Source organism: Varroa jacobsoni, unplaced genomic scaffold (genome assembly GCF_002532875.2).
Source record: "Varroa jacobsoni isolate VJ856 unplaced genomic scaffold, vjacob_1.0 contig04929, whole genome shotgun sequence".
In the NCBI taxonomy this organism is placed as follows: Eukaryota; Metazoa; Arthropoda; class Arachnida; order Mesostigmata; family Varroidae; genus Varroa; species Varroa jacobsoni.
Window position 1 is genome coordinate 1 of NW_019215382.1, and position 14318 is coordinate 14318.

A 14318-nucleotide genomic window follows, 5' to 3' on the forward strand; every position below is an offset into this window, starting at 1 on the left:
ATGTAAGATATTAAAACTACCTATTTGCAATAATAACAATAAATAGATATAAGGTATCGCACAACCGTGTGTGTTTTTACTTATTTAGAAACACTTTAGTGCTTAATTGAGCTGGAAAACGAAGAACTATTTCCACTCATCTAGTGCGACGTCAGGTTAATCCTGCAATTAATCCTAATGCTTCTAGCTAGTTTGTTGAGAAGGCGTAATATCATACAGTATGGCTGTATTTTTAGAAACGTTATCAATAACGTCTTATATCATGCATGAATAATGTAAGAAATTATTTGCTGGTGTAGGTTCATAAGTCGCTACAGCTTTATACTAAAAAAGACGAAACGATCCAAACAGATAGAAAAACTACAATTTATTTTAGGGAATATGACCTCTTCGTAAGAACTACTGAGTTCTAAATCCAGTCACAGGAAGCATCAGCTACGAAATTGAGAATGTGAAACCAAATGAGTGAAAACCATAACGTGGCGTCGTCCATTACTTTTCGTAGTGTTTCAGATTCTTACGAATTGTTTTTTCTCGATTCACAAGCATCTTGCGTATTTACAGGGTGTGCTGACGGAGTTTTTCACTACCACATCTGCCGATCTGCAACGTATATTGCTTAAACGAGGATACAGAAACGGGTCAATGAATTAATTCGCACAGCCGACTGTATATCGCTGAAACATTGCTGGTGCCATTAGAGTGAAAGCGAACTTGCAAAGCTATTATAGTTCATGAGTATAACTTCAGTAAGCAATGACAGTGGTGAGCTGTAATTTGCAATAAGCAGGTTACGTTTAAAAACATAGGAAGACTACTAAGTGCTAGTTGAAATATTGTGGAGTAGACTATTTGATTTCTGACTAGAAAACGATTGATACCAGAGCTGATGTATTTCGATAAAATACTGTAGTATCAGTAAAATATCAGTCCGTTAAGGAGACAACGGGATAACACCCTGCCTCAAAGAGTTTGGCAATGACGCTATATATTTATATCCACTTTTGGCTATAACCTGAATGATAACTGAGACCAGCTTAAGAAGTATAGTGTGACAAGCAAATAATGTCAGTACGAGTTGTTACGTGTAACATATTTATCGGATCCGAAGTGAGAAAGTTAGCAGTGACACGTATTCGGATTGCTTAGAAAAAGATTTTACAAGTGCACAATTTACTGAACTTTCAATAATAAAGTTAATTCAACAATCTAATGTCTTGAGTCTTTGTGAGAAATCCTGCTGGATAAATTGATTTAAGAGGCATTGATCGAAGGAGTATAATGCACGAAGTGTTGGTCTAGTTCGAAATAAAATAGTTCGAAAATGAAAACCAGGATGGAGCCTCGAATCTATTTGAAATACCTGGGTCGCCCGATCAGAATATCCCGGCAGCGTATACTACATGAGACCGTTATATCTATAACAAGGATTATACGTAACGTCTCTGCTTGGTTACTTGAGTATCTTGAGGTGGTTCTGAATCTTGCTGAGGGGTTTCGATTTTCTATAGTCTAGGTGATTCAAAACTTTACGTACGTTCGAGACTGCGACTACTAATTCTTGATAGTAGATTAGAAGAATGCTGTCTGTGAGGCAACTGATGTTTGTTTGATATACTAGTGAGAAAACATAAACAAAAAAGAGATAAGGCTCAAATTACTCCATTTAGTTAGTATGTGTTTAATATATAAACAGATGTTTCTAGTTTTATGTCCAGTATTACAATTAGGTATTGCTTCAGGCAGCGGCTGCTCTAAACCTAAACTTGTAACCACCTTTTATTGCAACTTAAGAATAACACATATCTATCTATCAAATAGTGTGTCATTTGTTTAGTCATAGAAGATGACTGAGTCATTAGATCCGGATCTCTATAACACATCCAACGGGCGCATAGGATAATGTGAAATACGCTTATATTTGGTATCCAGAAACAACTTCTTGTTTAGACTATCAGACCCACACAGATTCGTGTTCGCTAGATTACTTAATTCTGCAGTATAAGTACGTGCAGTATTTTGACGCAGTTAAGTTCAGCACTAACCTATGTAGACCAAACACACACGGTTCAAACTCGATGCTTTTTTGCCTACTTCTAACACTGACATTAAGAGCAAATGTTTTACACTTTAGGTAATTTAAATCAGTCCCAATGAAGTATCATAAACATCTCCTGCCATATAGGACATATATATAACGGTAAGCTCCATCGACTCCGAGACACGTTAAGAGGATATAGATAACGTTCCAATCGAAAACCATGCCGTTTCCAAGAATACGCTATCATCGAGTAGATACACATTGTATAAAAATATACACATTAATGCCTTCTGTAAACAAACAATATACTTAGACGGTTATGTTTCCTAGTGATGAAATTTACTTATCATCCAACGCGCGTTTATTATATACCACAGAATTACCCATATTGCATAATAGGTCTGGATTCAAATTATCTAATGCAGAAAGATGCTCCTGTTAACCAAGCGTTGTTTCTATAACCTGTGTGATAAAAACATTATGATTGGTTTGCAGTTAAAAAAATACGTTTCCTCAAGTTGTGCTGCTTCAAAGCAGCTAAATTTAAATCTAGAAGAAACGTTAAATAGCTACTTGTTGCCAGAATTAAAATTTTTGGACTCGCGAGCAGGGTTCACCTATTTTCTAGCGACGTGAAGTTCACCGTATGGAGTACTGATTCAACCGCTCTAGATAGACAACAGAATATACAAACAGTCACTCTTAAGAATAGGTAAACAGAGCCTTCAGGTTTTTAGCTTCCATTTTCGTGGCACTTCTTCAACAAGGCTTCCAAGAAAGGAGCAAGCTTGACAAACGTCTAACGATCGAAACTTCTTTATAACTTAAAAAAATAGGATCCTACATGCGTTAAAATGCAGATGATTAGTACAATGGAACTACGTTGAAATACAGAGATCTAAAGCTCTCTATCGCCTCATCTGCAGCCAATTAAAAATTACATCACTCTATATAATATGGGTTTCTGCTTGACTAGAAAACAATGATAACTAATAGATATAATTATTCAGTCCAGCAATCCCTTGACGATGCGAAATAGAAGTGACCAGCTGTATGAGAAGCTATCTGGAACATACAGCTTTTTGTCTTGTAACGCACTCTGTTATTCCTTATGTGTAAACAAGTGCTCGCATTTACGTTTTCGCATAAGCATGCAGCTTGCTTGCACAAAAATGTATAATTGATCACTCTTATCGTAAGCAAAATGCCCATAAGCATGTACGTGCACGAAGCTTTCATTTTATTGTTCTTGCAACAAAAGAATTTTAGAAGCAGAAAGATAAGGCTGTGATGAACTTGACGGCGCATTCATGCAGTGACAGGTGATAGACGGTGGATTGATAAAGATGCCCGCATAGACAGTATCAGCAGGGAAGTTTAGACACTGAGAATAAATGACCTCAAACACAATCTGGCACTTTTCTCATCGACTTTATTCAACTGCTTTTATTTTTTATTGAAACCTTTGTTCTTTTTCGGCTTCTCCATGAAGTGGCTTAATTGTGTTGGGGTTTCATTGTGACGGCTCAAACGTACCACCGTCACGTAATCTATCTATTCTGTGTAAGCGTGTGGTGTGTGTGCAAATCTGTGAAGCTTCTATCTGGGTGCTTCCTATCGCAGTGTGTGGTTAAGGAGAACGCACTTACGTGAGTGATCATTCATCGGGGTTTCTTTCGCTAAAGGTCCTCCAGCGATAGAGGGTAAACAAGCAACATGGCGGTCACCAGTCATAATGTCTAAATATAATCGAATAGTTCTCCTGTAGTGCTTTATTTGTGCTATTGCTGCGTCCGCTGGGACTCCTCTGAATGTCATTGTGTTATGTTATGAATAGATGGCCGGACTGCCGTCCTATAGTGATAGGGACTCTAGCGGAAAAGTTCGCTTTCTTTTTTTTCTTGTTAATAATGCTGTACGCTGGTGGTTGTGGTGGTGGTCGTGTGCTGCTGCTGCTGCTGCTGCTGCCGCTGCCGCGGGCGGTGACGATATTGCTGCTGATGGTGGTGTCATAGAGCCGCGATGATCGTGCTGCTCTTCGATTCCGATGGTGGTAAAGTTTTGCTGTTGTATCAACAGCCAGTACAACTAAGGAGAACGACTGCTGCTGTTGCTGCTAAGTCGTTTCCAGCTGATAAACGAAGCAGCAGAATTGCTGGAGGCAACTAGTTCATAGGGGGTCAACCAGTGTGGCTGGCACACTCGTTCATTTTTTCGCGCTTTCTCTCGCCGTAGCCACTAGCGGTAACGGTAGCGGCAATCGCCGTTTATCCAGAAAACACCAATCACAACAACTGGAGGAGGAGAGTGCTGGACAGTAAATGACAAAGAAAGGGAGGCACTAAGTGCTGCTGCTGCCCTCGGCTTACCGCTGGATACTGGCGGGCTGGTTGGCTGCTATTGTTACTACCACTACCACAATTAGTAGCTGCGACGGCAACAGTGATTGGGCGCAGGTAGAGGCAGACGGACGGACGGACGGACGGACGTACGGACAGACAGACAGACAGACACGCACGCACGCACGCATAGAAGAACAAGAAAAAAAACAGGCTAGAGAAAGAGAAGAGCAAGTGACCCGGCGCTATCGGCCCGTGTGCCGCCGTGTATATTACAGAGCAACAAAACAGCAGCAGCAGCAGCAGCAGCTGCGGTGAGCCGCTGTGCGTTGAGTGTCTCCGTTCGCCCGTATGTTGTGCTGCTGCGTCTGCTGCTGCTGTGCCGGGTGCTGTGCTGCTGTTTATGCTGTTGTAGTGGTTGCTTCTGCTGCGGCCGCTGATGCTGCTGCTGCTGCTGCTGTGAGTGAGCTGCTAGTTGAGCAGAGGCAGGGAAGCAAACTAGCTGCCACTGTTACGACGACGACTAGTGCTACTCCAGGCAGGCAGCAGGCAAGAATTGTTCATGTGGTCGACTAGGTGGATGGGTCGGTCGGTTGATCGGTCCGGTGATGATCGGGCTGCTTGTGTAAAGTGTACAGTATGAAATTGTAGTAATTATGTAGTGTGGTTTGTTGCTGACGACGACGGAATACCGTCCAAATTTTAATGAGTTTTTAGCCAACTGAGGAAAAGTGAGGAAAGTTCAGTGTTTATTATTGAGTTCACCAGCATCACCGCTACAATCGTCGTTACCATCGCTGCTCTTGCAGCGGCTGCTGCTACTGCTGGTCTTGGTGCCTACATGAATGACTACTGCGATAGCTATTAAGATTGAGACTTAGTAGTGTGTCAACTAGTTCGCTGAGGGCATGTGTATCCGTGTGCCTGTGAGTTCCGCTAGTAGCCCGTTGATGGTGCTCGACTGATGGGCTTATTGTTGTTGTTGTTGTTGTTGTTGTTGTTATTGTTGTTGTTACGCTGGTGTGCTTAAAACTAGTTGAACTGTGACTGTGTCAGCAAGCTCTAGCCCCAGCCAATCGGAGGGCTTGAAGAAGCACCCGACAAAAATCATCGTGTCTCATTCTACCCTGTGTCCACCACTGCTCCGTCCTCCGCCTTTGGCGACTGGGCGGTAGCGAGCGATGCCCGAAAGGCGGCCACAGATTCTCGTCGCCACCGCCACCGCCACCGCCACCGCCCCAACGACTCTGTGCCCCTCGACAACAACTAAACCCGTGCTACTCCCGTTGCTGTTGTCGTTGTTATTGTCAGCGTCGTTGACGTTTTTGTGGCCGCCGCTGTACTTGAGTATTGTCACTGTCGTAGCCATAGCCGTCACGCTCACGGACATTACGATTACTATTAGTGCCATTATTAGCACGTCGTTATTCGACCAACGGAAACAGGAAACAACTACCATCCTTGTTCAAAATCTGAATCGTCGCCAGCAGCAGCAGATTCAACAACAGCAGCGGTTCGAAACAACAGTTCCCAATACCGATCATACCGTTCACAGCTGCTACTGCGGTCGCTGGGGTAGGTATTGTTGTTGTAGTTGTCGCTGCTCCTCCTACCTTCATAGTAGTTCTAGGCAACCCCAATTGCCCCCGTAGCTGATTGGCCTTGCCGTGCCCTTGTGCTTATCATGGAAAGACTACGGTTAGGCTCGTTTAGCAAGGGTGACCACCTGGCTCGTCGTAGCATGTCCCATGTTATGACGGCGCCGACGGTAGCTGAGATGCCCGCCGAGGCACCGCAGGCCCAAGCGTCTCGGTGTGTCATCGTGCAACGCGATGAACGAGGCTACGGGCTCACGGTGTCTGGGGATAACCCTGTTTTCGTACAGGACGTCAGACCGGGCGGTGCTGCTGCCCGTGCCGGGGTCCAGGAGGGTGACCAAATCCAAAAAGTCAACGGGACTTTAGTAACTAGTTATAATCATCAGGAAGTTGTACAGCTTATCCGTAGCGGACAATATGTGGCGCTGACTTTAATTGGGCCCTCACCAGGCCAGCATCCTCCGATGCAGTCAGCCCGCCCATTTCCAAGTTTGTCACGGGGCACGAGCTTCATACTCGTTCAGGGTAGTCTGACCCCAAATCAGACGCGAAGTACAACTGGCCAGAAAAAGGACGATGCGCGGGACCGTATCACAGGTCCTCAGCCAGTTGACGCCGACGTGATGGCGCAATGTAACAATACCACTCTACAGACGATACAGCGAATGCTAAGCGAGAGCGTACGGCAGAGGCAGCAGCTACTGAATAAGATGAGTGAAGGCGGTGTTGGCGGAGATAACAATGAACGGCTGCGCACCGACCTGGAAAACGTTCAACGCACAATTGAAAAGCTGGAAAAGCAAATGCAACAAATGCGGCGTTCCCAAGGATCAAAAGCTGCGGCCACAACACCACCGCCCTGCAGTAGTATGCCGTCTCGTGAAGCGACCCCTGACCTAGGAAAACAGCCTCCGCGACGCGCGAAAAGTAGTGGAACGCCAGGTAGAAGCATGACAAGTTCTGCTTCGATGGAAAACATACCTATTTCGCCATCTCACTCTGGCAATCCACACACACTTTCTCTTAGCACCCCTCCTGCAAGGGCTCAGCTGCTCGGTAATCACCACAGACAGCGATCGTCGCCCGACTCCCTAATCTACAGGAGCCCCTGTGAGGAGGGATCGACTATGGGCCCGTGGACGCCGTGCTCGGGGGGCGTGACGTCTGCAGGCGTCACTGCGAGCACGGGACAATTGATCGTTCCGGACCTAGTAAAACCTCCTCTCGGGGAGCCAGCAGATGTGGGGGGCACGCCGAATGAGGCTTACGAATATGACACTGATGATAGCTCACCACTGCTGCAGTCAAATACGAAGCCAATGGCCAATCGACCGCTGCCTCCCTTACCTCAAACCGGTATCACTTGCTGCGATCCAAATGACGGTCGAGCGCCATTTGAGCATCAGGATTCGACAGAAAGTGATGCCGGCCTAAATCTTTTCGCACCTGATCAGAGTGGGTTTACGACGCTTGGTGAAGCTGGAGCTCTGCCTGGCCTAGGTGAATCACTTCTTAAAGGCTGGAAAGTGCTGCGCCAACCAATTGAAGTAGCCATGTTTTTACACTACCTTCTGCAAAATAACATGAATCCAGCGCCATTTCTGTTTTACATCATCGTCGAACAGTACAAAAGTGGCAAACAGCACGACATGTCCAAGTGGGCTTACGAGATCACGTCAACATTTCTTGCGCCGAACGCCCCGTTGTGCATTGATCCGACATTAGATGACGACGTTCTTCAAACGATTGACACTTACATGAGGCTGATCGATGAGGGTTCAACCGTCACGGAAACAGAACTGAGAGAAATATTCGTCCGCGCACGAATGGCAGCCACCATACACCTCAAGCCGCAGCTCGAGGAGTTTCAACGGGATGTCGAGTCCAAAACCTGCGACTATCATCACGGCATCACCGAGTGTGATCATGGAGATACTATCAAGGACTGGGAAACGATATTGTTGGCGCTTTGCAAGACAAAATATCCGCTGCAGGACCAAGTCGATACTTTACCCAATCAGACCGGCGCCATGTTATCAGCTATAGCCACTGTACTCAAGCTGACTGTCGTTAAGACGGAGGCAGGGTTGAAGGTCCTGGAACATATTCCCACCTTTGTCTCAAAGGAGAAGACTCGTAATAAGCTTAATCTGTTTCCACCGCGCGCCAAAAAGCCTGTTGTCATAGCGATACTTGGCCATAGCTTTCAGGGTCAACATTATAATCGAGTGATGCATTGCAGCGTATGCCAAGATATCTTGTGGGGCGTAGGCGATCAGGGCCTTCAGTGCAGTAATTGCGATATGAATATACATAAGCAGTGCCACAAAAATGTTGACGAGAACTGCGTAGGCGAAGGAACTCGCGGTAAAAAAGCGACTCGTCGGCCCACAACTGGAAGCTTGTTTCGCAAAGATGATAACGACTCGGCAACCGAACTTGACAAACTGTCTGGCAGCTCTGGAGGTTCACCGCTGTCCACGTCTCGAGCCCCTGTGGGACGCTCCGAAAGCTTCCGTCAAAGAAGGGAAAGCAGAAACACATTACGAAAGCGCTCCGACCCGAACATACCACGGTCGAAATCAGATGTCGATGCCGACGACAAACCCCGTATGGACAAGATGGTGCACTCGGACAGTGACATGGATTGTGATGATGAACTACCTAAATGGGAAGACCTTGTCGGTTTCGAGACAGTTCGACAGCTTAAACCCAAGGAAAAGAAGCGACAAGACGTACTGAATGAATTGTTTCACACAGAGCGCCTTCATGTTCGAAAGTTGAAGATTCTTTCTACAGTCTATTACGAACCTCTCATGAAACTCCTCGATCAGAGTCTATTAGGCAAACTTTTTCCAAATCTTCATGAGCTCATTCAAATTCATTCTGAGCTGAACCAGAAGATGAAGTTTAAAAGAAAGCAGGAACCAATTGTCGGTAATATGGGCCCTATAATGCTTGAGTTCTTCACCGGAGAAGGTGGATCAAGACTAGAACTGGCTATTGCAACATTTTGTAAAGATCAAACAACAGCACTTGACGAACTTAAAGCCAAACAGAAGAAAGACCCAAAACTGCAACAATTTTTGGCGGAGGCGTCCATGAAAAAAGAATGCGCAAAATTACACCTCAAAGAGATCATTGCCACTACACATCAAAGACTTACTAAGTATCCCCTATTGCTCGACCAAGTGTTAAGGTATACACAACCGGGAGAAGAGTACGACCAAATTAATATGGCCCGAGAGAGCTCAAAGAGAATCCTCGCCAAAGTCAATCGGACCATAGGCGAAATAGCCAACCAGAACCGAGTGCGTGAGGTCGAAAAGCATTTAGAAGTTTGGCCACCAAAGGAAAAAAATACCTACAGTGACGAGCGCTTTAAGGACGACAAGCGAACTGACGAGAGCGGCGGAAAAAAGAAAGAAAAGCAGCAGAAAATAGAAGTCCATCCACTATTTTCTGATCCGACGCTTTCGAAACACAAGCTTATTCATGAAGGCGTGCTGGAGTGGAAGCTAACTAAATCGAAATCAATAGAAATCACGGCTATGCTGTTTGATGACTTCCTGATCCTCCTCCAAAAGCAGGACGACAAGTACCACTTACGCTATCATACGCGAGAACTATCTGAGGAGACGTCCGCCTTTACTCCGCCAGTCATTGACTTCCCGCGGCAAAATTGGTCCAAAATAATCAATATTCGCGATGTTGCGACTAATAAAATGGGATTCTTTCTCGTTGATATCAGCACATCAAACATCTACGAATTTGTGGCACATTCGGTAAGCGACAAAAATAAGTGGCTTGACAGGATTGTGAATCGGGAGCAATATCTCCAGGAGGAAACGGAACCACCACTAATATTTCCTTCAACGACTACTACCGCCACGGGAGATGAATCTAAAGATACACGGAAACCCATCATTCGAAGCCAAGACGAAGACCGTGTCTATCAGATCCTCGAGGAAAAGCCCATGCAGAATTATAGAGACGCAGTGATGGAAGAACCGCCAGTGAGCCAACAACTGGAGACTGCGCAGCCTGTGATCACGCTTCCAGCGCAATTGCAGCGTATTGATAATGAAATCCATCGACTTCTGGCTGAAAAGGCGGCCCTCATTGCAGAGATGATGGGTTCACCTACAGAGCAGCTACTTCCAGATATCACTGAAGAGTCCGAAGCTGCGCGAGATCCACTGGGCCTAATCGCCGATATTTTCACGTGCACCCGTGAACTACAAGCCGTCATTAACAAGGGGCTAAGTGCACCCGAACCCGGTCCGGGAGAGGCCGTTGCAGTCGACAAGTTGCTTTCAGCCAAGTGCCCTAATATGCCCTGCATTCCAGTGAATAACGTCCTTGAACCTTGTCAGCGTCTATACGGCAATTGTATGGCACTCTCTCAAGGAATAGGGCTCTTTGATCGGAAAGCTCTCCTAGCTGGCACTAGGCCACAAACAAACTTCGATCAAGTCGTGTCTGACCAACCAGAGCAGTTTGAATCTTCAACGTTGTTAACGCAACACTTTATTGGGAACAGCTATGAAACTCATGTCAGTCCCGACCAAATTTATGCTAACTTGAGTCCGAACAACAATCCCACTGAATCGGCTGATGATTCTAACAACAACGCTAACGCCGACAGTAGCAATGATCTACAACAACAACAAGTAGAAACCATCGATCCTGTGTCCTCTGAGTCAATTAATGAAGTGGAGTAAATGACGATGCATAACACAACAAAAGAAGCAACAGCGCAAAAGTTCACAACAATCCATAATTCGGACTTAAATGTCACTTTTTCAGGACTGATAAAGGGTTCTCTGGGTCAAGTGGGTTGTTCAGTACCCAACGTGACGGCCAACAGAGATAGGTTAAAAACCTAGGCCGGAGAAACAGTTTGACATTAGCGCGATGACTTAAGTGGCGATCATGGGGAGGCATCGACAAACAACCACAGGATTTCCTGAACTAACGTCTGCGCTTTTTTAGCAGTCAACAGTCATCTCGTGAAACCTTCAAAACTACCAGAGGCCATCAGACATATCGGAACTCCCTATTTTCACTCTGCAATGAATTGGTCTTTTTAACGACATCCCATGTCTGCATAAATATGATATCGTAGACGACCCATATTTATTAATGAGTACATATCGCACATGACTGCTAGCTATTCGGCAAATGATGGGCTCGAATCCCTTGGCATAATGATAAGCAACAATGAACCTGTCTTCAAAGTTCGAATCAAGTAAACAGGGGCGACACAAAACGCTGCGCCGTATAGGTAGAGTAGCCTTCATCGAGCAGTGTAGTTATATATGTAAGCTTGTTGTCATTTAACTCCTGGAAATATATTTTAACTTCGATAGAAATGGTGCGATAACCTCACGTCCCTGGGCACATATATTAGCAGTTCAGATTACTTGAAATCACTGTTGTGGTGGAACTGAACTGGAGAGTAACGGCAACGAGTGTCTACTGCTTTTAGCGCATTTAGTCTGGTACCCTGCGGGGATAATGTATTAATATCAAGCTATCTAGTAACTGTCAACGTCTTATCTCGGTGCCAAAGTGTTGCAATGCTACCATACCTGATCGAATGACGTGCCTCTTCCACACCTAATAGCAGAATGGAGTGGTTTTAGCCAACTGTTCTATGCCCTAGATGTGCCTTTAAACCTTGTCCAATGTGCCTTCAATGAGAAAGCTGGCAACACAGGTGTCAGGTTTTGTCTCGGACAAAACACTTTTTTGTCCACCTGCCTCACTTACCACGCTGCAACTATGTCTTATTATGTGAAAGAGACCATAGTTCACATAAGTACACAGACTTAGGTCTCTTTTTTGTAGGTTAGGAACCGGACAAGCCAGAGTCATCTGGCCGCTTTGTAGACAGATTCTCGTTTTGTGATTTTCTAATTGTTCTTTTGTTGGCAGGACCCCTCCGTCTTCATACTCCGTTTACTAGTACTAGCTGCTGTGAATCAACTAAACTATAATATTTCGAGGCGCCTACGTGACAGTCAGTGGGTGCTACCTGTTGTTACATATAAATAATATTAACATTAAATTTTTTATTACATAGTGGTCATGTAAAATATTTTCACACGGGGTGTGCCCTTCAATCTATATAAATATATATAGATACAGAAGTTATTATTGAATAGGAAGAAACACGTAGTGAGGGACGTGCGGGTGCGGGTGACGTTACATGCCTAAGCTGGGTCCAGTTTTAGGTAGACACTGAACGGTTCTTCTTTATTACACCAATCATTTAGAACTATTTCGATGATTGGACGACATATTCGCCACTTGCGACAAAAGATGAAAAAAGAGGCGAGAAGGAGACGACGACGGTGGCGGCTATCCTTCAATCTGAACTGACCGCCTGACCATATTCTATTCGTTGTACAACTCTGACGAATGACAACGATGGTTATGAGAATGTTGATGAGAAGTCTTCTATGTGCACACAAATCACGTTCATTCATTATGACCAGCAAGGGATTATCGGAAAACCCTACGGTATTTATTTGTATCGTGGATATATATGTATATGTACGTATGTCTGTGCTGGGCAACTTTACTTGGACAAAAAATATAACGACGTGCTTTTAGCATTCAAACCGAAAGGGTAAAACCGCAGATGCAGTTCTAACCTAAAGAGTATCTTCATAACGAAGCAGGAGGCGGTGGGCGGACTAGACCGAAGGAAAGAGAAGCAACGGTGCGAAAGCCGACAGACCAAAGTGGCCGAAGGGGCGTAATTCTTTCAGAATAGTCGAATCGAATGGGAAAAGAAAAGCATATAGGGCAGCGAACCAAGTTGAGGCACTGCTGTAGCAATTGGGAGTATTTTAAGCACTTTGAAGCAAATACATTTTTCTATTTATTTTTTATCTATATATATGTTCTATCTATATATGTTTTACGACAAAAACCGCTAAGAGATGCACTGATTGCGGATCGGAGATGCGATGTAAGAAGGAAGTCTAGTGAAACCCACGTTGAATCATCGGTCAATTACGGGAATCGCGGAAAGAAGCGAGAGAAGACACGTCGAAAACGGAAGCTGGACGAAGCGCCCTCTCCACTGGTCCTCCCTCCCTCCCTCTCGCGTTATGGCTGTCGCACACTCTAACCGATCGATGACGATGTTGTGCACGCCTCGTGGTTTCATCATCGCCACCACTACCGTTAGGACTTCTATAGCTATTACAATTATTACTGATATTATATTGTTGCTACTCTGTAAACTGTTAACAAAAATTGACCGAAGTGCAAAATACCTGGACCAGAAGGACGAACGATTTTGTTTGCAAGTTAACGAGAGACAATCATGTCTCAGAATAGGAATTAAAGCCTTAAACTAAGCGAGTGGAGCGTCAACGACACTCAATGGCTATATTACGATATCTTTTATATATTATGAAACAAATGAACGATGAAATTGTTAGATAGCATCGTCGTGTATAAAGTTCATATTTAAAAAAAGAAAAACAATAGAGTGACGATTATGGGGATACTGATCATGACCATATCTATAAAAAAAGAAACAGAACTGTCTGATATTTGATAATTGCTGAATGCTATTATTATTAATATTATTTACAACGAAGACGCGAAGGGTGACTGTAATTAGCAAAATAGGTAGCACTCCTCAGTGGTCGAAGACGGGAAATGCGGTACGCGAAGGCAGTTCAATGGAATAACAAGAACATGATGTAGAAGGTATTGTCATTTAGAAGGATGTAAGGGTGATAGGCCTCAATAGGCCCGATGGAGGCGGTATCGATAACAACGACCATATCAATAGAAAATAAAACAGGATGTTCAAGAAGGGATTCATTACGGAATCGTTTTTGCTCTAATAGTAAATTATGATTATGAAGTGGTAACAATTGACAAAACCAGGGAACACGGCGAAGGATCAGGAGCAGAATTCAGTGGTAGTAAGTAAAATTAAGCTGGAAAACGAGGCAACCGACTGGCAAAGTAGAATGCGAAAAACACAAAATAGTAAATATATCAGAACTTTAATACTATTCGTAGGGTATTCGAGGATCAGTATAAAGGTAATTGAGCAATGATTCGATGGGCTTAAAAGGGAAAAAACAATTTAGGAGCATTTATTACTTGGACGAATAGTAGTCCGGTAAAAAGCAGCCTTCCGCTGTGTCGAGGTGACGCTCTAATGTACTGTCGTAGGCATGGTCGATTTTTTGGCGGGATGCTGCTGAATAACTTCGTATTCGTTCAAGTTGAACAGATGAAGGCCGGTCGTATGTGTGCCTTTATCCAGATTATTCTTACTGAAATTGTTTTTATCATATCTAT

At 44.3% G+C, this 14318-nt stretch overlaps 2 protein-coding genes across 5 annotated transcripts; one reads left to right on the forward strand and one right to left on the reverse strand.

The window, feature by feature from the left end:
- Window positions 1–346: 346 nt before the first annotated feature.
- On the reverse strand, window positions 347–4800 carry LOC111273133 (uncharacterized). Of its 4 annotated transcripts, XM_086973488.1 has the most exons (3): window positions 3691–4800; window positions 1538–1617; window positions 347–618 (listed from the first exon to the last, which is right to left on the reverse strand). In XM_086973488.1, the coding sequence occupies exons 1-3, from the start codon at window positions 3857–3859 to the stop codon at window positions 559–561; spliced, it is 309 nt and encodes a 102-aa protein (XP_086829614.1). In that variant the 5' UTR covers window positions 3860–4800; the 3' UTR covers window positions 347–558. The 4 variants fall into 4 exon arrangements, 1 of the variants encoding a protein (XP_086829614.1); XR_015315954.1 differs by lacking the exon at window positions 1538–1617; XR_015315953.1 differs by lacking the exon at window positions 1538–1617 and having other exon boundaries at window positions 2046–4800.
- Window positions 4801–4805: 5 nt separating this feature from the next.
- Window positions 4806–14318, forward strand: RhoGEF2 (Rho guanine nucleotide exchange factor 2). The gene has a single exon (XM_022854816.2). The coding sequence runs from the start codon at window positions 6065–6067 to the stop codon at window positions 10700–10702; it is 4638 nt and encodes a 1545-aa protein (XP_022710551.1). The 5' UTR covers window positions 4806–6064; the 3' UTR covers window positions 10703–14318.

What these genes read in the sequence shown, in the direction of transcription:
- LOC111273133 (XM_086973488.1), bottom strand. Translation starts at nt 3,859, where the DNA reads ATGACATTCAGAGGAGTCCCAGCGGACGCAGCAATAGCACAAATAAAG. An exon ending in CCCGATGAATGATCACTCAC is followed by an intron (nt 1,618 to 3,690) that starts GTAAGTGCGTTC and finishes TTTTCTCACTAG; the next exon opens with TATATCAAACAAACATCAGT. An exon ending in TAGTAGTCGCAGTCTCGAAC is followed by an intron (nt 619 to 1,537) that starts GTACGTAAAGTT and finishes TCCTCGTTTAAG; the next exon opens with CAATATACGTTGCAGATCGG.
- RhoGEF2 (XM_022854816.2), top strand. Translation starts at nt 6,065, where the DNA reads ATGGAAAGACTACGGTTAGGCTCGTTTAGCAAGGGTGACCACCTGGCT.